Source organism: Sus scrofa, chromosome 12 (assembly GCF_054392235.1).
Source record: "Sus scrofa isolate SSC_HxYL_T2T_F1_AM1 chromosome 12, Sscrofa_HxYL_maternal_Yorkshire_Landrace_v2.0, whole genome shotgun sequence".
NCBI classification, from domain to species: Eukaryota; Metazoa; Chordata; class Mammalia; order Artiodactyla; family Suidae; genus Sus; species Sus scrofa.
In genome coordinates, this window is record NC_139394.1 from 40,246,590 (window position 1) to 40,273,971 (window position 27,382).

General features: G+C 37.8%; 1 protein-coding gene across 7 annotated transcripts in view; it reads left to right on the forward strand.

Moving 5' to 3' along the window:
* CLTC (clathrin heavy chain) overlaps positions 1-27,382 on the forward strand; it is a 69,581-nt gene that overhangs the window by 32,391 nt on the left and 9,808 nt on the right. For 4 of the 7 annotated variants that reach the window (XM_084982571.1, XM_084982573.1, XM_021066047.2 and 1 more), the window contains 22 exon segments: positions 1,753-1,950; positions 2,997-3,197; positions 5,280-5,432; positions 5,922-6,044; positions 6,713-6,850; positions 7,157-7,321; positions 7,463-7,643; positions 9,449-9,612; positions 15,511-15,636; positions 16,256-16,398; positions 19,045-19,279; positions 21,696-21,818; positions 23,087-23,232; positions 23,467-23,650; positions 23,823-24,015; positions 24,605-24,762; positions 24,964-25,128; positions 25,256-25,363; positions 25,641-25,808; positions 26,082-26,231; positions 26,317-26,448; positions 26,566-26,676. In XM_084982571.1, coding sequence (XP_084838697.1) covers positions 1,753-1,950; positions 2,997-3,197; positions 5,280-5,432; positions 5,922-6,044; positions 6,713-6,850; positions 7,157-7,321; positions 7,463-7,643; positions 9,449-9,612; positions 15,511-15,636; positions 16,256-16,398; positions 19,045-19,279; positions 21,696-21,818; positions 23,087-23,232; positions 23,467-23,650; positions 23,823-24,015; positions 24,605-24,762; positions 24,964-25,128; positions 25,256-25,363; positions 25,641-25,808; positions 26,082-26,231; positions 26,317-26,448; positions 26,566-26,676 — 3,465 coding nt within the window. 7 annotated transcript variants of the gene reach the window in all.

Below are 27,382 nucleotides of genomic sequence, written 5' to 3' on the forward strand. Positions count from 1 at the left end.
GCCTACGCCGGGGCCACAGCAACGTGGGATCCGAGCCGTGTCTGTGACCTACTCCACAGCTCACAGCAACACTGGATCCTTAATCCACTGAGCGAGGCCAGGGATAGGTAATCTGCGTCCTCACGGATGCCAGTCAGATTCGTTAACCGCTGAGCCACAACGGGAACTCCAGAAATGAAAGGTTTTTGGAGGTTAAAATTTATTCATTTTTGTCAAAAGGAATGTTAGAGCAGACAGATACTACCTATCTCTTTGGTTATTAAGTTCTCAAATTGTATTCAGATCTCATTGATCTTAGGACGGAAGCTTCCCCCTTTCATTTATTTAACAAATATTAAACATTTACTTTGTGCTAAACACTGCCAGGTGCTGATAATACTTAAATAAAGTTAAGTCCCTTTTCTAATGTGGAATAGAGACTGAGAAATAATAGTGTGAGAAGTGCTGTTGGGGGTAATATAAGTAGTTTATAAGCTGGGGTGTATAACCAGCTCTGGTGCTGGGGAGAGGAATGGATGCATCGTGAAGGGCTCCCTTTCCCTTTGGCAATTGACAGGAATTTAGCCTTTAAGCAAGCAGAGCACATTCTGTAATGGTGACTTCTTAGGAAGACTTTTTAGGGTAGGTAACTGTTCGGCAAAAAGGAGCAATTAGAAATTGCTCTTGGAATCCCCCTTGTGGGTTAGCGGTTAATGAACCCAACTGGTATCCATGAGGACGCGGGTTCCATCCCTGGCCTTGCTCAAGTGGGTTAAGGATCTGGCGTTGCCACGAGCTGTGGTATAGGTTGCAGACCCGGCTCAGATCCTGCATTGCTGTGGCTGTGGCGTAGGCCTGCAGCTCCAGCTCCAGTTCAACCCCTTGCCCAGAAATCACCATATGCTGAAGGTTCGGCCCTAAACAAGACAAAAAAAAAAAAAGACCAAAAAAAAAAAAGAAAGAAAAGAAAAAAAATTGCTCTTTACTAGCACTTTTTTTTTTTTTTTTTTTGTCTTTTTGCTATTTCTTGGGCCGCTCCTGCGGCATATGGAGATTCCCAGGCTAGGGGTCGAATCAGAGCTGTAGCCACAGGCCTACGCCAGAGCCACAGCAACAGCAACGCGGGATCCGAGCCACGTCTGCAACCTGCACCACAGCTCATGGCAACGCCGGATCCTTCACCCACTGAGCAAGGGCAGGGACCGAACCCGCAACCTCATGGTTCCCAGTCGGATTCGTTAACCACTGCGCCACGACGGGAACTCCTACTAGCACAACATTTATTAAGCACCTACTGTATACTGTGTTGTGTTAGGTGCATGAGGATTCAGTGGTCCCTCCCCTCACTGAGTATATAATCTGGATTCTAGAAATGTAAAAGCAATTAAAATTACTGAAAAATCCTTAAAAACAATATTCTAGAGTTTTTAAAAGAAATGTACCTTATACTTCTTCCATACCATGTTGAGAATAAATAAATGGTAGCAAAACAATTAGAGTTTTGAGAGTATGAAGTAAGGAGTTATTTATGTTACAAGATGGCCATATTTTAGGAACCTCCAAATGGATTAGTGTCTCCTAGAGTTGTCTTTCCTGCCCTCTTTTCTTTTGTTCTTTTTTTTTTTTTTTTTTTTTTTTTGTTACGGCAACAAAAAAGTGGCCGTTACAGTTTTATTACCTTTGTGACTCAGAAGTAATAAGCGTTAACCAGATTTGGTATCATTGATACTCAAATGAACACACTGAAGCTATTCATTAAATCTTAAATTGCAGGTTCTCTCAGTATGTGTGGAAGAAGAAAACATAATTCCTTATATCACCAATGTCCTACAAAATCCCGATTTGGCTCTGAGAATGGCTGTACGTAACAACTTAGCTGGTGCTGAAGAACTCTTTGCCCGGAAATTTAATGCTCTTTTTGCCCAGGGAAATTACTCAGAGGCAGCGAAGGTGGCTGCTAATGCACCAAAGGTAAATAGTTAAGAAAATGAAGTTGCTGCGATCAGATTAATGCTAATATACTCACATTATTTCTAATACTGTTAGAAGTGGAATCAGTTCTCCACAGAGAAACTAATCTTTTTTAGGTTATATTTTCCAGTAGAATATGAGTTACCTGTCAGTACCTGTAGATTTGGGTAATTACTTTTCTGTACTCTAGACTTGGTTAGCTTTTTAAAACTCAGACTGTTAGAATGGTATATAGATGTATCAAGCTGTGATTTACATAGACATAATCATGTTTAATTAGTTAATTGTTATATTGTTTGATCTCATCTATGAAAGCCACTGATTTCATTTCTAAAAGTTAAAGATTAAACAGATCCTGTTCAGTTTATGGCAGAAAGAGTTGTCTTTTTTTTTTTTTTCCTCTGCACCTGTGGCAAGCAGAAGTTCCTGAAACAGGGATTGAACCCACTCCACAGCAGTGACCATGCCAAATCCTTAAACCATTGAGCCACCAGGGAACTCTGAGAGTTTCCTTAAATTGAGCTGAATTTATTCTCATGGCAGTTGGGCTGAATTCACACCTTACTCTAGTGTAATGAAGTTTCCACTCAATATGAGCCTGGAATAATAGCTAGTTGTAACTACTTTACGAATATGCTTATTCTCTTACACATTGGCATTACAGTTATGTTGGTAAATTTCTTTTCTTTTTTGCAAGCAAGCAAAGTTTTTTATTACAGGAAAGCAAAAAGATGTGGTTTTCTCCCACTGGCCTTGCCCAATTACCTGTATTAGTTCTTGTCCAGTAGGAGTCTTAGGGGTGGAAATGTCCCATAAGTCTCATGGTTTCTTTGTCCTTTTCTTACTGTAAGGTATATTTCTGATTCAGAATAATCTCATAACATTGAACCAGAAGTGTGACAGGCATTTGACTGAGTTTTTACTATTCAGTATACTGAAGGTTTGAGATTTGGTGTTAGTAGATGGAATTTAAGATCCCATGGAGTTAATTAGTGTGATGTTGGGTCATCTTTAGAAGGAGTCTTTAACATTTCTCTTTCTTAAAGGGAATCCTTCGTACCCCAGATACCATCCGTCGGTTCCAGAGTGTTCCAGCCCAGCCAGGTCAAACTTCTCCTCTACTTCAGTACTTTGGAATCCTTTTGGATCAGGGCCAGCTAAACAAATATGAATCCTTAGAACTGTGTAGGCCGGTACTTCAGCAAGGGCGGAAACAGCTTTTGGAGAAATGGTTAAAAGAAGATAAGGTATATTAAGTTATGTTAACATATTTTTGCTTTGATTGCATTAAATACCATGTTAGCAAGTTAAGAACGTGTGCTGTGCCAAAACATCTGCACCATTATTCATTGCTTGTAGGAATAAAACAAGAGTAGACATTGCATGAGATGCATAAATTTATTTCCTTTTGAAAGAGTATTTCTTTTTGTGGCATATTGAAGGTAGGATATCTTTATTTTTTAATGGAATCCAGGATTACTTGCTTCGTGGATAAAACTGCTAACCTGGAAGCAAATGGCTACCATTTTGCTTTTAAGAAAAGTTTGGTGTGAGACACTTTGTTCAGTGTACATTCATATTTGTCAACATAGGTAATACTCATTTGGGCTTAAGAAAATAGTCCTATCTCCCACATTCCACATTTGATTTGTGCAGTTGTTTCAGTCATGCACCATGATATCTTGTCTTTTAAAATTTCCCAAGTGTCAGAATTTGGTATTTGCTGCTGGTAATTATGTTTGGGTGTGCCGGGGAAACATGTTCTATAAAATGTTGTATTATACATGTTAATAAGACAGGGGTACTATTTTACTAGAGCACATCATGGAAAAATGTTGCTTATTTGTAAGGCAACTAACAACTTTAAACAGTGGTATTACTTCTTTCATCATAGAAAGCCTTTCTCCACAAAGTGTCAACATTGAATTGCCATGTCTTTTTTTTTTTTTTCTTCTTCTTTCTTTTCTTTTTTTTTGGCCTCCTACCCTGTGGTATATAGAGTTCCAGGGCCAGGGATCAGATCTGAGCCGAAGTCACAGCCTAAGCTGCAACTGCAGCAATGCTGGATCCTTAACCCACTGTGCTAGGCCAGGGCTCCTGAGATACCACTGGTCCAGGTGCACCACAGCAGGGACTTCTAAATTGCCATGTCATATGCCAGTGTTAAGAAGTGAGGTGGTACTATTTAAAGCACTCCAAGTAGTGAATATTTTTTAATGTTGTTAGGCCTTTTAGCTTTAGTGTATGTTGGTGATATTTTTACATTACTAATTCTAAGTCCTTGTTTCTTGACCCAGCTTCTGGCAATCTTATAGGATACTGGAGAATAGTACTTCAAAGTTGGGATGCTTGGACAGGAGTCCGCTGAAGAATAGTTACTAGCCACACTAGCGAGTATTTGAGGTCCGTCCTAATTGTTTAAGATAAGGAAAGATGGGAGCAGCCAAGGTAACTGAGTTGACCAGTATAATAGTGTGAAAGCTTTTTGGTGTCATTACTTTGTTTGGGAATGGTCACATGAAATCTGTTTGTGGTAAAAAAGACTCTGGTCAACTCGTCATTAGTTAGCATGTTCAGTTAAGAGGTATAGACTCTGATAGAACTTCTCAGTGTTGAATATCAGTGATAAAGGCTATTTTCTGACATAATGGTTAAAAGTAGAAAATCAACTCTAGTGTATAAATTAAAACTCTTTTAGAAAAGCTGCTTTCCAGATTAGGCAGCTAAGGTAGGTTGACTAGTACAGAGGAGGGTATCTGCATGTATACCACCTACCAATCCTAAAATTTTTATCTGACCCTGTGAAATTAATGCCCTACGTTACAACTTCAAATCCAGAAGTCAAGAAGGTAATGAAACTTAGATCCTTCATACTACAGGTTATATCCTAATTTTAATAATGATCATTTTGATAAGCCTCATCTAACTTCTTGAATGTCAGATTTTCATTTGATAGCATTAAGAGTTGCATTTTTCTGGAAAAATTGGGACCATGTGGTCTGATATCTCAATACTCTCAATAGTTGGAAGTAGAAGATTCTGCTTTTTAAGTATTTATATTCCTAACAAGATATTTGATAATATCCGTGAGTATGAAGTCTTGGTAGGTTTTAATCTTTAAGTAGGGTGTGTGGAAAGTTCTACTGATACTGCAGTGAATACAAAGTAGAAGAGTTTTTAACTACAACCCCTGCATATTTATAATATGTTCTGGGACGACTAAGTGACTAAGTGTCTGTCATGTTATTATTTATAGTGGAAGTAATATCAACTGCTCATTTATAGAACAGCTCATGGATTACTAAATAGTCTCTTTTTCCTTTGGACAGCTGGAATGCTCTGAAGAACTGGGTGACCTTGTGAAATCTGTGGACCCGACATTGGCACTTAGTGTATACCTAAGGGCTAATGTTCCAAATAAAGTCATTCAGTGCTTTGCAGAAACAGGTCAAGTCCAGAAGATTGTTTTATATGCTAAAAAAGTGAGTTCAATGAAATAAATTCTCAACATAGATTCATTAAAACATTGAGAAAATTAGCCTATAGTAACTCTCAATGACATTAATAGTGAATTTCCTTAAATTTTTTATAATTACTTGGAAAGGTGTAAAAATGCTGTTATGGGTCTCACATAGAATTGTACTTCAAAGATGGAGACAATTACTCTTGTGTGGCTTATAGGAATTTAAGTTGCTAGGGCATGTCTAACCAGTTAGAACAAATTTTTTTGTGGTCAGTGAGATTGAATACACCAATTATAAAAATGTATAGTTATATTTGTTCAAATATGTAATCACCAAATTATCTTTGTCTTACATAAACGAAGGTCAAGTTGAGCATCTAAGTTAAAACTGAATTTGTGCTTTCACTAGTAGTAGTTCTGTAGTAGCAGGATTCTTTTGTAGAAAAAACCTTTAAATGATATGAAATGGAACTTTGCAGCAGGGCTTTAAATTTTCGTCTGTTTGTAGGTTGGATATACTCCAGACTGGATCTTCCTGCTGAGAAATGTTATGCGTATCAGTCCAGATCAGGGACAGCAGTTTGCTCAAATGTTAGTTCAGGATGAAGAACCTCTTGCTGATATCACACAGGTAAAGGAACTATAATGTATTTTGTAGAAGTTGATTTAAATAGAGAATGGGGGAATCTGAGTTTAAACAACTTTGGAGAAGAATGGGTTAACCTTTCTATTTATAGAAATTAGAGCTGTATCTATCTACATGGATAAATCTCAAGTATATTACCAAAAAAAAGTAAGTTGCAGAAGAATGGGCAGTAAGATACCATCTCTGTACAGTTTTAAAACATGTAGGAAAAATGTCTTGTTTAGAGAGGTGTGTGAATGAAAAATATGGAAAACATAATGGAAATACTGAAACACAAAGGATAGTCACTGCCACTAGGTAAAGGGAGAGGGAAGAGAATACATATACAAAGTGGGGAGTCAGAGACTTTCATTTTTATGCTTTTGTATATTTTAAGTAGTTCATCAAAATTCTATCAGTTTGTAATCGATCATATAATATCTTGAAATACTTTGCTTTCACTAGAACTAACTCTAGAAGACAAAAATTTATTCTTAGATTATGAGGTTATTTGTCCAAATAATAATCTTTAAATCTGGTATTTTGTCTGCAAATTTTTTAATGTAAAGAAAGGGATAGTGTTTAATAATTTCCTTTCATTTACACATTGTCAACAGTATCATACAGCAATTTTTAAGTATCTTAAAATAATTTCCTTTAAACCTTTTTTGCAGATTGTCGATGTGTTTATGGAATACAATCTAATTCAGCAGTGCACTGCATTCCTGCTTGATGCCCTGAAGAATAATCGCCCATCTGAAGGTCCTTTACAGACAAGGCTGCTTGAGATGAACCTTATGCATGCACCTCAAGTACGTGTTTTCTTGCTTTTTAGGCATGTTTCCAACACTTGTTTTTGCAGTTACTCAGAGCTTCTTAGATTAAGTTATTTGAAGCTACTGAGATGCTTATTCCTCGTTTAAGAAAATTTAGATAACATTCCTTTGTACTTTCTCTCCTTTATCAATTCAGTACTGAATCTTAATATGTAATCTGTAATATATGTATATATATTATATATATCCAGATCCAGATTATATAAACATATGTATATTTATATATGAAATCTGGATATAAATGGAATAGTAAATTAAACTTTCCTGTTTATGGTTTCATAGGTCGCAGACGCTATTCTAGGGAATCAGATGTTCACGCATTATGACCGGGCTCATATTGCTCAGCTGTGTGAAAAGGCTGGCCTCTTGCAGCGTGCATTAGAACACTTCACTGACTTATATGATATAAAGCGTGCCGTTGTTCACACACATCTTCTTAACCCCGAGGTATTTCAGTCTCTTACCTGTTAGTTGTGATTAATTGGTATACTGAAAATGTGTTTGTGTTACCCAGTGGTAGTGATTTAATACCACCATTTAGGTTTAACATTATTCATTTGTTTATTACTTATTTATTTTGTCCTCTAGTGGTTAGTGAATTACTTTGGGTCCTTATCAGTAGAAGACTCCCTGGAATGCCTCAGGGCCATGCTATCTGCCAATATTCGACAGAATCTACAGATCTGTGTGCAAGTGGCTTCTAAGTATCATGAACAGCTGTCAACTCAGTCTCTGATTGAACTATTCGAATCTTTCAAGAGTTTTGAAGGTAATGAGGAGTTTCTGAATTGTTGTAAATTATTTGAAATAGCCAAGGAGTATTGTTATGGTCATAGGCTGTTGGATATTCCCTTCTGCCAGCTTTGATGGAGTGATGTGAAGTTTTATTATTCAATAAATGTCAAGCATCTTTTAATCAGGTTCTAGGGATGTGCAGTGAACAAGACTGCATGGATATTTTTATAGGTAAATTAAAGGCAGGATTTTAAGATACAAGTATGTGTAATAGCTTTGTCAAAATTGCGTAAGATGAAAATACTAATGATCAGATTATAATGATTATCCTTATATTACCTGACTCTTACAATGACAAATGATTCTAGCCAAGGACCTTTTATAACTTGTCACTGTAGCAGGTTTTCTCAGCCTCAGCTCTGTAGACATTTTGGGCTGCATAAGTTGTTAAGTTGGAGTTTGGTGCATGTAGGGTATTTATTAGCAGCATTGCTGGTTTCATTCAGTCCACTAGACGCCAGAAGCATCGGCTCCACTAGTTGTGACTGCTAAAATGTCTCCAGGGAAGAAAATCACCTCTGGTTGAGAACCACTGTTGTACTGAGTATTCATTCACATGATCAGTGTTGGTTGCTTATGGGTTCATTAGCTAAACATCTGGTTTCTTTTACCTTTTCTTCCCTCTTTTTGTAGTACTGCTCTAGAAAGAAGGAATAAGAGATTTCTATTACTTAATTTTTTCACTTTCTATATGTTAACTGCACTGCGTGTATACTGTTACTCAGTATAAAAGACACCAGCCGCATGTATGTATGTAAATTTAAATAAATTAAAATTGAAAACAACGAAAATTTTAGTTCTTCATTCACACTAGCTGCATTTCAGGTGATCCTAAGAGCCACATGTGGTTAGTGGCTACTGTATTAGTGCAGATATAGAATATTTATGGAGTTCCCTTCCTTGCTCAGTGGGTTAAGGATCTGGCGTTGCCATGAGTTGTGGTGTAGATCCTGAGCTGTGGTGTAGATCTGAGCACTGTGGCTCAGATCCTGCATTGCTGTGGCTGTGGCGTAGGCCAGTGGCTACAACTCCGATTCGACCCATTGCCTGGAAACCTGCATGTGCCGAGGGTGTGGCCCTAAAAAGATAAAAAAAAGACAAAGAGAGATTATTTGCAAGATTGCAGAATGTTCTATTGAACAGCACTACATTAATTTTTTTTTTAGCTGCTTTTGTGTGTTTCCTGTTAAACCACATGTAGATCTAATAAGGGACTTGAAAATTAGCTTTGATATTAAGTAGCTACCTCCTATTTCTCGACTACTAGAAAACAGGATTGAATATTCTGTTCTTTAGGAATTAAAGTACAAATCTCTTTATTGAACTGATTAGTGTGTTAATCTAATTTTTTTTTTTTTTTTAACTTTTTTAGGGCTGCACCTGCAGCATATGGAAGTTGCCAGTCTAGGGGTTGAATTAGAGATACAGATGCCAGCCTACACCACAGCCAGAGCAACACAGGATCCAAGCTACGTTTGCGGCCTACACCACAGCTCACAGCAGCACCAGATCCCCAACTCACAGAGCGAGGCCAGGGATCAAAACTGCATCCTTGTGGCTGCTAGTCAGATTTGTTTCCACTGCACCACAACAGGAACTCCTCATATTCTCATTGAGCTTTTTGAGCAACCAGTTTTTATTGGAAGTATTCAGTATAACTTGTTGTTTTTTGAAATTGAGGTATAATTGACATAATGTGTTTATTTGCATAAGTATTTTTCAGGTTTGGCATTCTCAAAGATATACCTGTGCTTAATTTTAATTACTTGTTTCTTTAAGGTCTTTTTTATTTCCTGGGGTCCATTGTTAACTTTAGTCAAGACCCAGATGTGCACTTTAAATACATTCAGGCAGCTTGTAAGACTGGGCAGATCAAAGAAGTAGAAAGAATCTGCAGAGAAAGCAACTGTTATGATCCTGAGCGAGTCAAGAATTTTCTCAAGGTAAGTGGTTTTGAGTAATGCATTTTCTGGTTGGGTTGAATATCAGCACTTCTACGAGGATTTGCTCATAGTTTTAAAATATTTTTCCCTCTAAATGTGAAATTCTTAGCATTCTCAAATTATGTGCTGAATTTTTTCTTCCAAATTTAATACCTTGTGGTTTCCTTTGAAATAGGGAAGGAAGTTTGTAAGTAATACTTAAGAATGACCATCTGTTTAAATGAAGGAGAAGATATTACTATCTCTAAGGAATTTTCTTGCATTTTAATTTTGGGCAAAAAATTGCAAAAAGTGATTATAGGCACGTAGCGTCATTTTAGAACATCAGTTAGGCTCTCTTTGATTATTAAGATCAGCTTCCCCTCTGTCATTTTAAGAAACCTCTATTATATGCAGAGGGTTCTGTTGTGTAAAGGACATGGGTTTATCTCTATCATCAAAATAGCCTGACTCTAGAATCTAAATATTAATCCTGTATAATTCATAAATTGAAAGTATAATCAAACAGTAGAACCTCAGCTTTGCGACAAACACATTGGTTACAGAGCAGTAATAACTACCTGTGTTGGAGTGAAATGGTGTAAAGATTTTTAGCTCTTTAAAGAGCTAAAATTTAACTACGACCAGTTAATTTTGCTTAATGTTTAACTTACTTTAGCTTTATTTTCATACCTAATAATTACTTTGTGAGCGAAATAAGACTTTAAAAATTGGCAGTCATTTATAAAAATTAGGAAGACTATAGATATTCTGCTCCAAATATATATTTATTTTACATTTCTATTAAAAATTATGAAATCATTCCAGAGATTATTTTAAAAGTTCTTAAGTATTTTTTTCTTCTGGGAGAATTTTTTATTGAAATCAAAACCAAAATGTTTATTCTGCTGGTTAGTAGGAAAAAGTAGGCTTTTCTTACCCCTGTATGCATCATTTTTATAGTTGTTTCAGCTGTTCTTTTGAAGAATTTAATACCTAGATTAAAAAGCTAAACCTGGGGAGTTCCCGTCGTGGCGCAGTGGTTAACGAATCCGACTAGGAACCATGAGGTTGTGGGTTCGGTCCCTGCCCTTGCTCAGTAGGTTAAGGGTCCGGCGTTGCCGTGAGCTGTGGTGTAGGTTGCAGATGCGGCTCGGATCCTGCTTTGCTGTGCCTCTGGCGTAGGCCGGTGGCTACAGCTCCGATCGGACCCCTAGCCTGGGAACCTCCATATGCCGCGGGAGCGGCCCAAGAAATAGCAACAACAACAACAAAAGACAAAAAGACAAAAGACCAAAAAAAAAAAAAAAGCTAAACCTGGGAGTTCCCATCCTGGCTCAGTGGTTAATGAACCTGACTAGGAACCATGAGGTTGAGGGTTCGATCCCTGGCCTCACTCAATGAGTTAAGGATCCGGCATTGCCGTGATCTGTGGTGTAGGTTGCAGACCTGGCTCGGATCCTGCGTTGCTGTGGCATATGCCGATGGCTATAGCTCCAATTCGACCCGTAGCCTGGGAATCTCCATATGCTGCAGGTGCGGCCCTAAAAAGCAAAAAACAGCAACAACAACAAAAAAGGCTAAACCTTTTGGGAGTTTAGTGTAATGATGTAGTTAAAGTGCTGAAGTTGCCCTATGTTTGATTTATTTATTTATTTTTGTCTTTTTGCCATTTCTTGGGTCGCTCCTGGCGGCGGCATACCTACACCACAGCTCATGGCAATGCCCGATCCTTAACCGACTGAGCAAGGCCAGAAATCAAACCTGCAACCTAGTCAGATTCTTTAACCACTGAGCCACGACGGGAACTCCTGCCCTGTATTTTAGATTAAAAGGTAAACATTACCCTGAAGTGTAGCCTTATAACATCTTGACCACCGTGAATGTCCTAGATAACCTAGCTAGTATGATGTGTTTGAACCCAAGACTTTCTTATATCCAAAAACCCCTCTAAATGAGAAAAATTTGATGCTCTCTGCTTGATTAGTGTACCCGTAATAACACCAGTTCAGTTCCTCCTTTGAGTATCAGTACTGTTTCCTTTTTTAAAAAATACAATTTTAATTTTTAAAAAATGAGAGCCTGTAACTGATTTCTCTTTGTTTTCATTAATCTCTCAGCTTTTATGCATTGGACTATAATATTTGAATTATCATATATATGTAAATCAGGACTAAATTAACTATTTTCACCTAATTATAATGATCTTGAACTTCAAAAAAAAAAGAAAAAAAAAGAACCCTCTGGAAACCAGGATGGGGTAGTCTTACATTGCTTAACCCATGAGTCCCTAATTAGATGAATATTCACTCTTGCGAATTAGGTGTGAGTGTGATAGAGGAGAGTGGTGGGTGTGAATTATGGACCTTTGAACCAGTCAGACCTGGTTCAAACTCCCATTTCTTTTTATAATTCACTATTGTTTATTCATTCAGTAAATATCTAGCTGTTACCTCAGACAAATTAACTAATGTGCCTCAGCCTTGGTTTCTTGAACCACAAGCTGTGTTTATCAAGTACCTTGTATGCCATAGGTATTAAAGTGATAATCAGTTACTAAGCTGTTTTGGTGGGCCCTGGAAATAAGGTAGAGTCAGCCTTTCTATTTCTAGCAGGCAAGTTTGTTTTGTTTTGCTTTGTTTGTTTTAAGTTATTCCTCACTCCTTGAAAGAATTTTAATTTCAGCCTGAGTTAGAGGAGGAAACCCAATGTCTTATCATTAAGTAATCTGAGATGGGAGCTCAGTACTCCCAGATGCTACTGTTATATATTCAAGTTTTCACCCCAGTAATGAGAATGAACATACTAAACCATTTACTCACTTTCCTTATTGACCTGTAGCGTGTAGATGCATGCTGCATTTCATCATCACTGTTAACTGTTATTTATAACAGTAAACTGCATTTGGAGGTACTGGCTCTATGATAATTGACTGGTGTTGTATGTAAACTGTGATGAGAAAAATATCTCTCCGCATCTGATCTTGAACTTGTTTAAAGTGTCAGTTAGATGCTAACCACCAGGAATACAGAGATATGTAGAATATGAATTCTCCTTAAAGTAGCCCATAAGCAGGATGAAATGGTGTCATTAGCATTATTTGCCTCTTGCCTACACCTTATGGAACTGTAGCCTTGCATAGAAAACCTAAAAGTATTCTTCAGACCCATGATTTGCTTCTTGCTATCTTTGATCTTACTTTCTATCCTTTTTCTGTTCCTAGTTTTACTTCAGCCTTTCTGGAATTCCCCAAATCCTCTCTTGCCCAGGGCCTTTTGCTTATTTTTTTCTCTTTTCTCTCAGACCTTCATGACCTGCTCCCTTACCTTCTTTCAGATTTCTAATCAGTTATCATGGGAAAGGATGTCTCAGATTACCATATCTAAAATAAAACGCTTTCCGGAGTTCCCATCATGGCTCAGTGGTTAACGAATCCGACTGAGAACCATGAGGTTTCGGGTTCGATCCTTGGCCTTGCTCAGTGCGTTAAGGATCCGGCATTGCCGTGAGCTGTGGTGTAGGTTGCAGGAACGGCTCGGATCCCGAGTTGCTGTGGCTCTGGCGTAGGCTGGTGGCTACAGCTCCGATTCGATCCCTAGCCTGGGAACCTCCACATGCTGCAAGTACGGCCCTAGAAAAGGCAAAAAGACAAAAAAAATTAAAAAATAATAAAATAAAACCCTTTCCTATTCAATCCTCACTTCCTCCATATCCTGATCTCATTTTCTTTATAACACTTAACATTTTCTCTTCCCACTAGAATGTAAGTCCCTTCAAGGGATGCTTCCTTTGTTCTCTGCTGTATCTCCAATGATACCTATGTCTGGTACATAGGTACTTAGTAAATATTAGCTAAATGAATACCTTTATGTTTAAGAAAACTTGGTTATGATTATATAATTTCAGTTTTGATCTTAAACTCTAATCCTAATACCTAACAGGTAACCTTTAAGTAAAATTTTAAAATATTTTCTTATATGAAATCATGTGCAAATTTAGGCAATCGAGAAAGTATCCTAGAGAGTTCCTGCTGTGGTGCAGCAGGTTAAGGGTCTGGCCTTGTCTCTGTGGTAGCATAGGATCCATCCCAAGCCTAGCACAGTGAGTTAAGGATCCAGCATTGTCACAGCCATGGTGTAGGTCGCAGGCACAGGTCATATTCAATCCCTGGGCCAGGAACTTTCATATGCTGCGGGTACAGTAATTAAAAAAAAAAAAAAAGAAGAAAGTATACCAGTTTTTATCTCTTCAAATTTAAATTTTCTTTTGCAAATACAAATAGTTGTCCTTGGGTGCAGAAATCTTTTTGTTGGGGCTTGGGGGGTGGTGACAGGGACAGAAACCTTAAGCTCCTAAGCATCCGTGCAGGAGAATAGAATACCTGAGTAATCTGAGATTATTTGAAAGTGTCATTTCTTTCTAAGTGGTAATTATTGTATGTAAAGAAGATAAGTGTGCTGATAGTTGCTGTTGTTATTATTGTTTTTTTAGGGCTACACCCATGGCATATGGAGGTTCCCAGGCTAGGGGTTGGATCGGAGCTCTAGCCGCTGGCCTACACCACAGCCACAGCAACACCAGATTGGAGCCACCTCTGTGACCTACACCATAGCTCACAGCAATGCTGGATCTTTAACCCACTGAGTGAGGCCAGGGATCACACCTGTGTTCTCATGGATACTAGTCAGATTCGTTCCACTGAGTGGGAAATCCCTGGTATTTGTTAGTAGGAAGAAGCATGGCCTGCTGAAATCTTTCGCATAGATAGATCACACATTCTTTTTAGAAATGATTGTAGCAGCTATTATTAGTACAGAGTTTCCATGATACTAAAGAATACTTGCTTTAGACTTTGCCTTGATATGAAAAATCTGCAGCTGGGCTTCCACTTCAGATTTACAGCCATTTTGATTTGTTTAAATTCAGGATTTCTTATGACTCCCAGATATTGTTTAGTGTTCTCTAAACACTTCATAGACTAATCCTCAATTTATCACTGGGTAATTGATAAGTGCTAGACTTAGGAATCATTTTATTCTAACCTTGGAAATAACGTTCATAATGGCTGTCATTGAGGAAATTCCTGTCCTGCTTAGTTCTCCTTCCTTAGTAGACTGTCATAGAGGAATCATTTATTGAGGAATGTTTCACTGTGTATAAATGAATTCCTGATGGAAACTGTTGTTTTTTGTGCTGTACCTAATGTCTGTGGAATGTAACAGGACATGTATCAGGTAAATGCCCAGTACAGGTGTTACCCACCTGTCTGTAACACTCTGTCAATCTGTAAGTAGGATTATAGCTTGGTATTTGTAATGGTAAAAGCAGTTGATGCTTTAAGTGCTTTTTTTAACTTTTTTTAAAAATAGCAACATGTGGTGTATTTAATTCATGGCCATCACCATTATGCTGCTCCTTGTAGGCTTTATTATAATATATAGCAGAGTGTTAGAAGCTGGCCATGTAGATTGGAATGGGAAGGGGTAAAAAGTAAGTCATTAGTTTGAAATAAATGTGGGTCATATATGCATAATTTTGACAGTGTGACTGTAGCTCTTAAATCAACTCTAGATTCAATTGTTACTATTATGAAAGTGCTGATGGGATGATTTTATATCCTGAGTGCCACTGGTGGCTCATAAATCTTAAGTTGTTTCTTTTTTAGCTAAAAGGTACGTGTGGGAAGGTTCTTATATTTTACTGTGACTCTAGATATTAACTTCATAAAAATTTATTGAAACTGTGTTGGGCACCATTGGGCACTCTCCAGCTGTTAAGACATTTTCTGTAAAAGAAGAGCCAAGTTTATGTTAGCCTCTCCCCCAAGTGTAGAACATAGTCTCATATTTTACATTGATAACCTTAAGAAGAGGACAATTGATGTGGTGTGTTTTTGTTTTTGTTTTTGTTTTTTTCCAGGAAGCGAAGCTAACAGATCAGTTACCACTTATCATTGTGTGTGATCGATTTGACTTTGTCCATGATTTGGTGCTCTATTTATATAGAAATAATCTTCAAAAGTATATAGAGATATATGTACAGAAGGTAAGTAGTACTTAGATAACTTAAAAATATAATCTTGTAGATTTTACTTCCTGCACTGGAAATCTTCATCCTTTTGAAACACTGTGCCTAGTAAGACTAGTCTGCTGCAGTGACTTGCAACCGTTTTTTTTCCAGCAGAATCCTTTCTTTGATGAAAATTCTACATGCATGCCAAGTGTGTAAAATAGAACAGAACTGCTGTATTTGAAAAAGTTGAGCAGCCTACACCCCACTCATTTCATAGCCCCTAAGTTGTCTGTGTAGAGGCCATATACTCCAAAGCACAGTATTAAAACCATCTTAAGATATTAGAAACTTTACCTTCTTAGTCAGAAATAGAAAGGCAGTTTTGCTATGATGGAGGCCTTTTTTCCAGATAATGTTTCACAGTTATTCTGTGACTTTAGCTTCCTTGGACTTATTTATCCTTTAGAGCAATGCTGAGGTAATTAATTAACCAAGTCAGACTTCCTGCTAATTCCTTTGTCTAATTTAGACTCAGTTTATTAATTTTAAAACTGACCTTAAAGAGGGAAATGAGTTTTAGTTTTAAAACTCCGTTTGGTCTTGCTTATTATAAATAATATAATGACATTCTTTTTTTTTTTTTTAACCGTAGGTGAATCCAAGTCGACTTCCTGTGGTAATTGGAGGATTACTTGATGTTGATTGCTCTGAAGATGTCATTAAAAACTTGATTCTTGTTGTAAGAGGTCAATTCTCTACTGATGAGCTTGTTGCTGAAGTTGAAAAAAGAAACAGGTGTAGTACTGTTTTAATCTTTATAGCTGGAATAATTATTAATCTCTCCTAATGTGGTAATGAATAAAAGTACATAACATATCCGTTGCCTAAAAGCTACTCAGTAACTTATAGACCTTTATTCCCTGGAGATACCTAGAACAGAACATGTTTTTAATGTAAACAGTGTAAAAAGCCTCCTTTTAGTTACGTGTGATACCACCATATTTAGTGACTAATTCTTCCCTGATAAAGTCTTTTCAAGTGTAACAAGAGAAGAGAGTTCCTTGTGTAACTCTGGGTTAATTTTTAAGTTGAACCTTGATATGATAATATGAATTTCCAATAGAGGAGAACATAGTGTGAGTAATTCTTTTTTTTTTTTTTTTTGTCTTTTTGCCTTTTTCTAGGGCCGCACCCGTGGCATATGGAGGTTCCCAGGCTAGGGGTCGAATCAGAGCTGTAGCCACCGGCCTGCACCACAGCCACAGCCATGTGGGATCCGAGCCACGTCTGAGACCTACACCACAGCTCATGGCAACGCTGGATCCTTAACCCACTGAGCAAGGCCAGGGACTGAACCCGCAACCTCATGGTTCCTAGTCGGATTCATTAACCGCTGAGCCACAACGGGAACTCCAGTGTTTGAGTAATTCTAATACTTACACACCATGAAGTCTATTTTTTCTTTTTTAAAAGCCAGGACATTTGATGAACTAGTGTTCAGAAAGAGCCGATGTAGTCAGTGAGGTTAGTGAGTTGGTGTAACAGTAGGAAGTTTACTCTGGCTACGTGAAAAGATTATCAAGAATAGGACTTAATTTTAACTTGAGTTGGTATAGGTGTTCTACTAATAGTATTCATAGAACTTATGTTTGCATGTTTCAAACATGAAAAATTATGCATTTAGGGACAATGGAGATGTAGAACATAATACTGATTTTTAAAAGCTTGAGGAGTTCCCGTCGTGGCGCAGTGGTTAACGAATCCGACTAGGAACCATGAGGTTGCGGGTTCGGTCCCTGCCCTTGCTCACTGGGTTAAGGGTCCGGCCTTGCCGTGAGCTGTGGTGTATGTGGGTCGCAGATGCGGCTCGGATCCCATGTTGCTGTGGCTCTGGCGTAGGCCGCTGGCTGCAGCTCTGATTCGACCCCTAGCCTGGGAACCTCCATATGCCGCGGGAGCGGCCCAAGAAATAGCAAAAAGACCAAAAAATAAATAAATAAATAAATAAATAAAAGCTTGAGACTAGTTTAAAGTGATTTTAGGAGTTCCCGTCGTGGCTCAGTGGTTAACAAACTGACTAGCATACATGAGGACGTGGGTTCAATCCCTTGCTTCACTCAGTGGGTCAGGGATCTAGCATTGCTGTGGTGTAGGTCTCAGACGTGGCTCGGATCCCACATTGCTGTGGCTGTGGTATAGGTTGGCAGCTACAGCTCCGATTCAACCCCTAGCTTTGGAACCTCCATATGCTGCTGGTGTGGCTGTAAAAGATCAAAAGACAAAAAAAAAAATAAAGTGATTATAGGTTGTAACAAGTTAATGTGGTAAGAGTGTTGGTCATCTGGGCCATTGAAATATAAGTTGTAGCTTAGCAAAACCATGACCATTGGTGGAGTGTTTGTATGACTGCTAGAATTATTAAACTCAGCTTCTGAAGCTACCAGGTTTTATTCTCAGTATGTATTTAGGTTATTATTTCTTTGGGCTGTAGGTAATGTTGTATTTAATTGCATTAAAATTAAAAAGGATCCTCAGATAATCTGGCCTGTTTTCTCATATCACATCCCTATCCTGCTCCTAAACAAAAATTATCTAAGTCCAGACATTTTGTCCAGCATAAAAAAGAACAATCTAGGAGTTCCTTTTGTGGCACAGTGGAAGCGAATCCAACTAGTATCCATGAGGATGCAAGTTTGATCCCTGGTCTCGATCAGTGGGTTGTGTGGTGTAGGTTTGCAGATGAGACTTAAATTCAGCGTTGCTATGGCTGTGGCGTAGGCCAGCAGCTGCAGCCTCCAATTCAACTCCTCGCCTGGGAACCTCAATGTGCTGCAGGTCCAGCCCTAAAAAGCAAAAAAAAAAAAAAAAAAAAAGAAGAACCTATAATCTCTTCTTTCTATATCCTACCCGGGTAATGTAGCAGATAGATCTGAAAGAGTATGAAAGACAATCTTATATACTGTCTGTATAATCTTGGACAATTCATTTAACCACCTCTAAGTCTTTAAGTCTTTTTTTTTTTTTTTTTGGTCTTTTTAGGGCCACACCCATGGCATATGGAGGTTCCCAGGCTAGGGGTCCAATTGGAGCTGTAGCCACCGGCCTACGCCACAGCAATGCTGGGTCCGAGCTGCGTCTCTGATATACACCATGGCTCACAGCAGCGCCGGATCCTTAACCCGCTGAGCGAGGCCAGGGATCGAACCCATGTCCACATGGATCCTAGTCAGATTCGTTCCCACTGAGCCACAATGGGAACTCCCACCTCTAGGTCTAAATTTCACAGTTAGTAATAGAATTGTTTAGAATTCAAAATAATGTGTGGGAAAGCACAGTATAGATGATAAGGTACTTACATAGTTAGCATGTGAAGAGTGTGCTGTTTATAATATAGTATATATGTAAATGGGTTCTTTTTGTTTGCTTGTTTTTTTTTACTAGATTGAAACTGCTTCTGCCTTGGCTGGAGGCCAGAATTCATGAGGGCTGTGAAGAGCCTGCTACTCACAATGCATTAGCCAAAATCTACATAGACAGTAATAACAACCCAGAGAGATTTCTTCGAGAAAATCCTTATTATGACAGTCGTGTTGTTGGAAAGTACTGTGAGAAGAGAGATCCACATCTGGCCTGTGTTGCTTATGAGCGTGGCCAGTGTGATCTGGAACTTATTAATGTGAGTATTGCTAGCTGAACGTGTTCAGAAGACTGCATTTTAAAAAACCTGTTACATAATGATTAGTGGAATTTTGGAGTTTTAGAGTGGTTTTAGGTAATAGGGAGTGTTTTTGGAAGATAAATGCTTTTTTAAAATAACTTTGCCAGTAATTATGAACTTAAAATGGGTAGAATAGTAGATTAAGTTTATATTCACCAGATAACATTTACCCTGCTGGCTGTATCGCTTATGTTCTCATAAACTCATGTACACACACATATACATGTTGTATACATGTTTACATGTATGTGTGTATGCATAGACATACTTAAGTTTTTAAGCATATAAGAATAAGTTGCATACATCATGGCCTCATACCTCTTCAGTGTGTATTTCCTAAGGGATTACATATTGCATGTAGTTGTCATAGCTTTCTAGTCTCTTTCAGTCTGAAATAATTCTTCAGCCTTTACAAAGGTCGTTTATTTGACAAACATCATTGTAAAAGTAATTTTTTTCTTTATTTGTAATTTTTTGAGGTAAAAATTGACAACATGAATAATTCATTGGCAGTTAGTACTCTTAAGTGTTATGTAATCTCATCTATCTAGTTCCAAGTTTTCATCACCACATGAGGAAATCAGTACTTATTAAAGCAGTTGCTCTACATTGTCCGCCTCCTTCAAACCCCTGACAACCTCCAACTTGCCTTCTGCCTTTGTGGATTCATTTGTTCTGTATTGTATTTTGTATAAATGAAAAGTCTCTTTTTTTAAAAAAGAAAGAATATTTTTCGCTTGTAGTTCTCTTGTCATTCCTTCTGATTAGAATTAGATTGAACATTTCCATCTGAAATTTACTTAAGTGATGTTTTTCTCATGCTGTAACATGCACATGATGTCCTTTCGTCCCTTTTGAGTCACCTTTTTTCAAGTTGTCGACTTCTCCATTGTGTTATTTCCCCTTACAGATATCAAGTAGTCTGTGAATAGACACCTAAGACGCACTGTGTGTGTGTTGGGGTGGGGGCGGGGGTCCCCTCACCCCACAATTCAGAATCTGTTGATTTTTGTTAAACCTTTCTTTTTTTTTTTTTTTTTTTTTTTTTTGCTTTTTAGAGCAGCATATGGAAGTTCCCAGGCTGGGTGTTGAATTGGAGCGACAGCTTCTGGCCTGCGCCATAGCAACGAAGGAGCTGAGCTGTACTCCACAGCTCATGGTAATGCTGGATCTTTAATCCATTGAACAAGGCCAGGAATCAAACCCGCATCTTCATGGATACTAGTCGGATTTGTTTCCGCTGTGCCACAACAGGAACTCCTTAAACCATTCTTAATGTGTCGGTTGCAGAATGATTTTCCAGTTTCATCACTTTTTCCACATTTATCAGTCAGCGTGAATGTATTCATGCATTCACAAATTCTATGGGTTGTAATGTACTACTGTTAAGTTTTTCAGATTATCCCAGTTTGGGCTGATAGAAACCCCATCAGCTTGCCTCCCATGGCATTGTGTCATGATCTGGTTGCTCTTTGACTAATTCCTTATTTCCTGACTCATGCTCATTTTATACCTTGCCCAGCCCTGTCTCATTCATTTTTCTGGGTACTTTGATTCCTTTCAGTGGGGAGAGTGCCATTAGAAGCCCAGATCCAGGCTGTTAGGTATATTTCCTTCCAGAATCTTCCAGTGGTCAGAGCTATGAAATATGTGCATCTATGTATGTACATACATTCTTATACCTGTGAGCATATGCATGCATATATACATGGGAAAGTATAAGAATAGTAAAATGCTGAAAAGAAAGCTAAGAGGGTAGACTAACCCTACTAGGTATTAAAGGACATTTCAAACCTTCTATAATTAAAGCCTGCATCCTGGTCCATGAATAGATGGACCAATAGAAGTCCAAATATAGATCCAACATTAGGGTGCTTTTTAAAGCCTCCAGAAATTGAATAACTGTGGTTTTTTTGTTGATTGAATTTTAATAAGAAATACATGGTGTATGACTTGTTTAAAACTATGTGTAAAAGTAATGGATTTTTTTTTTTCTGTAAAACGATAAAGAGTATTATGATAGGAAATAACCTTTTAAAAGTAAAATCAGTCTATAAAAAGTTTTTTCAGAGTTCCCGTCGTGGCTTAGTGGTTAACGAATCCGACTAGGAACCATGAGGTTGCGGGTTTGATCCCTGGCCTTGCCTAGTGGGTTAAGGATCCGGTGTTGCCATGAGCTGTGGTGTAGGTTGCAGACACGGCTCGGATCCTGTGTTGCTGTGGCTGTGGGTTAGGCCGGCAGCTACAGCTCCTATTCACCCCCTAGCCTGGGAACCTCCACATGCCGCGGGAGTGGCCCTAGAAATGGCAAAAAGACAAAAAAAAAAAAAGTTTTTTCTTTTACCTTGAAATTAATCTTTAATATCTCATTTAGGTTTGCAATGAGAATTCTCTCTTCAAAAGTCTTTCCCGCTATCTGGTACGCAGAAAGGATCCAGAATTGTGGGGTAGTGTGCTGCTGGAAAGCAATCCTTACAGAAGACCCCTGATCGATCAGGTAAAATTGGCAAATGTGTTTAAGGCTCATCTTTTTAACTGTGAATAAATATACTAGATATATAAGTATACTAGATATATTCAAATGGATCATATTTAATTGTGCGAGATGGCAGTAAAAAAGCAGAGGAAAATAAAAGTTATAATACTAAAATATATGTATATGTATTAACAAAAATGAAATGTATCCTCTCCAAGAAAATACATTCCCAACATCATAGTTAAAAGGAAAATAGCAAATTAAACATTTAATAAAATGTGTAAGAATTGCTGTTATTAATACCTGAAAAGTGACTAAATTGATTGGAAAGACTCAAGATAAAGGAAGAGAAAATACAAATGACTAGTAGGTAGTGTTAATAAATCTCAAAAGTAAACTTAAAACTGCGAAAGAGATGTGGGCTTACAACTATGTAAAAATTGAAAACGTTTTTTAAAACCTTAAAAATGAAGGTTGTTACAATGGTTCTTTAATTGTCCCGGTAGATGTCTAAGTCTTGAAAGAGAATAAATTGAAGAATAGTAACACTTTTTTGTTCCTCTCCTAGGAAACATTTCTAAGGCAAATTCCCAAGAAGATAAATACAAAGCTTCCTAGAAAAAAGTATTTATTTATTTATCTTTGCTTTTTAGGGCCGCACCTGTGGCATATGGAGGTTCCCAGGCTAGGGGTTGAATCAGAGCTGTTGCTGCTGGCCTACACCGCAGCCACAGCAACGCCAGGTCCGAGCTGCTTCTGCACCCTACACCACAGCTCACAGCAATGTTGAATCCTTAACCCACTGAGGGAGGCCAGAGGTTGAACCCAAAACCTCGTGGTTCCTAGTTGGATTCTATTCTGCTGTACTACAGTGGGAACTCCCTAGGAAAAATATTTATTACCACATCTGGGAACAATGCAGATAGACAAAAATAGAGAAGTTACTGAGTATATAATGAACGCCATATCTGTATGGTTGAATTATGTGAAACCATAAAAGTGTTAAGTGGTTATTGTGGCTAATAGTTTAATCAGGGAGAAGATAGAAATTATATAATGAGGGTGATTTTTTTCCCCCCTTTTAAAAGAGAGTGGAAGTACATATGTTATGGGTATGTATGGATTTGTATAGAAAGACCTTTAGGTGGTAAATTTAAAGGTATTTTTATTTCATTCATTTTTATCTACCTGTTTCAAGTTTTCTACTGGGAGGCCAGCTTATTCTTACTAGATAATATCATCAAAACCACCTTGACTCTCAATATTCATTCCTTATATATTCTCTGTAGGTTGTACAGACAGCCTTGTCTGAGACTCAGGACCCTGAAGAAGTGTCAGTAACTGTCAAGGCTTTTATGACTGCAGACCTTCCTAATGAACTCATTGAACTGCTGGAGAAAATTGTCCTTGATAACTCTGTCTTCAGTGAACACAGGTATGTTGTGAGAGGGGTCCATCCATTGGCTCTCTATATTCAGTCTTTAATTTTGGCTTGTCAGTTTGGAGAAGGAACAAAAAGACAAAGATTAGAGAATGTTGTTTAAATTCTCACTCTGTAATAACCTCTTCTCACCCTACCTCCTGAGACAAAAAATTCTGTAGCTGCAGTGTTTATTCTTTATGACTAACGAGCTTTTAAAGCATTTCATTCAAATCTTTTCTCTTAAAGGAATCTGCAAAATCTTCTGATCCTCACTGCAATCAAAGCTGACCGTACCCGTGTTATGGAATATATTAACCGCCTGGATAATTACGATGCCCCAGATATTGCCAATATCGCCATCAGCAATGAGCTGTTTGAAGAAGCATTTGCCATTTTTCGGAAATTTGATGTCAATACTTCAGCAGTGCAGGTAAATCTTCATATTGCCTGAGTTGATTTCCTACAGATAATGCCTGCCTTTGGTTCACTGTATGCATTGTCCTGTGAGGATGGGCATAATTTATTACTGTGGCAGTAGATGAGCAGTAAAATCCATAACTGTGTTGTTGGACTGTAACTCTAATTAAAAATTGATTGCCTAGGTCTTGATTGAACATATTGGAAACTTAGACCGGGCTTATGAGTTTGCTGAACGCTGCAATGAACCTGCAGTCTGGAGTCAGCTTGCAAAAGCCCAGTTGCAGAAAGGAATGGTAAAAGAAGCCATTGATTCTTACATCAAAGCAGATGATCCTTCATCCTACATGGAAGTTGTTCAGGCTGCCAATACTAGTGGTAAGGTTTCACACTTTCACGTGTTTGCCACCTCAGAAAATGTACCTTAGCTAAGCATTAAGTTACATGTCTATTCTGAATTATGTAGGAGTTAGAGACCTCATGGTTGTTTGCCCTCCATCCTAGTGCAGGTAAAGGGAGGCTGTGTTTGTGAAATTAAAAGCTCCATGGGGGTAGTTCCCACTGTGGCACACTGGTTTAAGAATCCGACTGCTATGGCATAGGTTGCAGCTATGGCTCAGCCTCAGTCCTTTGCCCGGGAACTTCCATATGCTGCTAGTGCAGCCACTTAAAAAAAAAAACTAAATGGGAAAGTTTAATTTTCTGTTTTAAAGTCTCATAAAATTCTGATCTAGTTCTATGCTTTTAGCTTTAAGAATAAAGGGGATTCAGCTATTCATTTGGTCAGTAATAATACAGAGGTGTAATGGAAGTTACACTATTTTGATGCATTTTACTGTTTACATTTGTTATTCTCTATACCGTTCCCTTGTGAAGGGAATTAGTAGCAATTCTCATTTACTTGAGTGGAAAGATAAATGTTACTGTGTTAGTGTTTGGATTTATATATTTGTTTTTCTATACCTAGGAAACTGGGAAGAGCTGGTGAAGTACTTGCAGATGGCCCGTAAGAAGGCTCGTGAGTCCTATGTGGAGACAGAATTGATATTTGCACTGGCTAAAACAAACCGCCTCGCGGAGTTAGAAGAATTCATCAATGGGCCAAATAACGCTCATATCCAACAAGTGGGTTTCCTGTTCAGATTTTTTTTTTTCTTTTAAAGGAGTGTAAAAATAGTTGAGCAATTTTATTAGCTCAGTAGGATCAACATGTGACAACTGAAGTTTCTAAGGAAAAATACTGTTTATCAGTATTATATTGAGTTGTAACTTTGAAAAAGAGGATTAAGTTTAGGCTTACTGAAAACAGTTTGTATTTTTTTTCAGGTTGGTGACCGTTGTTATGATGAAAAAATGTATGATGCTGCTAAGTTGTTATACAATAATGTTTCCAATTTTGGACGCTTGGCATCTACTCTCGTTCATCTGGGTGAATATCAGGCAGCTGTTGATGGAGCTAGGAAAGCTAACAGTACTCGAACATGGAAAGAGGTAATCTTAACAACAGTTTGAATGAAGAATTAAGATCCTATTTAGGAATGTTCTTTAAACTGATTAATTGTATTAACCAGTCATATCTGCACTTGAGTTCACATAATTCAATTTTTTTACACTGTAGGTCTGCTTCGCGTGTGTAGATGGGAAGGAGTTCCGTCTCGCTCAGATGTGTGGGCTTCACATTGTAGTACATGCAGATGAATTGGAGGAACTTATTAACTACTATCAGGTAATGAATTTGAATCTTTCATATTAATTGAGCTTTTTAAAAATTTATAGTTGGTTTACAATATTGTGCCTGTTTCTGCTATAGAGCAAAGTGACTCAGTCATACCTGTATATATACACACACCTTCTTTTTATATTATTTTCCATCGTGGCCTATCCCAGGAGAGTGGATATACAGTAGGACCTTATTGTCTACTTATTTTAAATGTAATACTTTACTTACTGAGATCTTTTGCCACAGATAATCTCATCTTTAATTGCGTATCTACCTTTTTTAGGATCGTGGATATTTTGAAGAACTGATAACCATGTTGGAAGCAGCACTGGGACTTGAGCGTGCTCATATGGGGATGTTTACCGAATTAGCTATTCTGTATTCTAAATTTAAGCCACAGAAAATGAGGGAGCACTTGGAGCTGTTTTGGTCCAGAGTGAATATTCCTAAGGTAACCAACCTTTAATTGTAAGGCAGCTCTATAGCTAAAACTAATACTTTAATTTAAAAAAATTTTTTTATTTAATGATTTTTATTTTTTTTTCCATTATAGCTGGTTTACAGTGCTCTGTCAGTTTTCTCCTGTACAGCAAGGTGGCCCAGTCACACTTACACATACATATATATTCCTTTTTCTCACATGAATACTTTAAGTTCTTAAAAAATTTTCTATTAACTAGAATTAGAGACCCATAGCTAAAGCAATTAAATCTTTCTTATGCAGGTGCTAAGAGCTGCAGAACAAGCTCATCTTTGGGCAGAATTGGTATTTTTGTATGACAAGTATGAAGAATATGATAATGCCATAATTACCATGATGAATCATCCGACCGATGCATGGAAAGAAGGGCAGTTCAAAGATATCATTACCAAGGTGTGTACCATTATCAGAAGATAAAGTTTTCAGAAAAAGAAAACTCATGGAAATGACTCTTATGTATGGATTTTTCCTGTCTTAGGTTGCCAATGTGGAACTATACTACAGAGCAATACAGTTCTACTTAGAATTCAAGCCGCTGTTGTTAAATGATTTGCTGATGGTGCTGTCTCCACGGTTGGATCATACTCGTGCAGTCAATTATTTCAGCAAGGTAATTATTTTTAAAACCCCAAAACTTCATAGCAAGGCACTAAGACATACTTGGGTAGCTTTTGCCCATGGGACTTTAGCAATGTGCTGCATTTCTAACAAAGTCATTATTTTAAAGGTTAAACAGCTGCCACTGGTGAAACCGTATTTGCGTTCAGTCCAAAACCACAACAACAAATCTGTGAATGAATCACTGAACAACCTCTTTATTACAGAAGAAGATTATCAGGTAAGTTGTCTTGGTTCTTGTATATATTCTCAAACTCAGGCTATCACTGAGTTTAAAGTTAGCATGTTCTGCAGTAAAAAAGCCCATATCTCTCTTAGGATTGTATCAAGAGGTGCTTGTGTGCCTTGAATCTAAATTTAGTGAAGTTTTGGAGTTCCCCCTGTGATGCAGTGGGGAAAGAATCTGACGGCAGCAGCTGTGGTTGCTGCTGAGGCACTGGTTCAGGCCCCAGCCCGGCACAGTGGGGTTAAGGATCCAGTGTTGCTGTAGATGTGGCATAGGTTGCAGCTGTGGCTCAGACTCAATCCCTGGCATGAGAACTTCCATAAATAAATAAATTTATTCCACAAATAAATAAATTTAGTGAAGTTTTCAGAATTGATCAATCTGATGTCTCCTAAGTAACTGCCAAGTTTGCACAATTTTGCTTAGCTCTTGTCCAAGTTAATGCTTTTGAAAAATACTATGGTTACTTCATTCCCAAACATCAATCTGTAGATCGAGTTGAAATTGTCTTTAATCTTTTCAACCAGTCCATAAAACTTACATGGTATTAACTATACTTTATTAAATACACTGTTTTCCTTGCCCAATACCATATTAGTAGTTGTCTTTTAGTAAACTTCCCCTTGTGAAGGATTTTGCAAAAATAAAGTTTAAGTTTAAGCTGAATGCCTTTTCTTTGTCTTATAGTCACCATGATTTT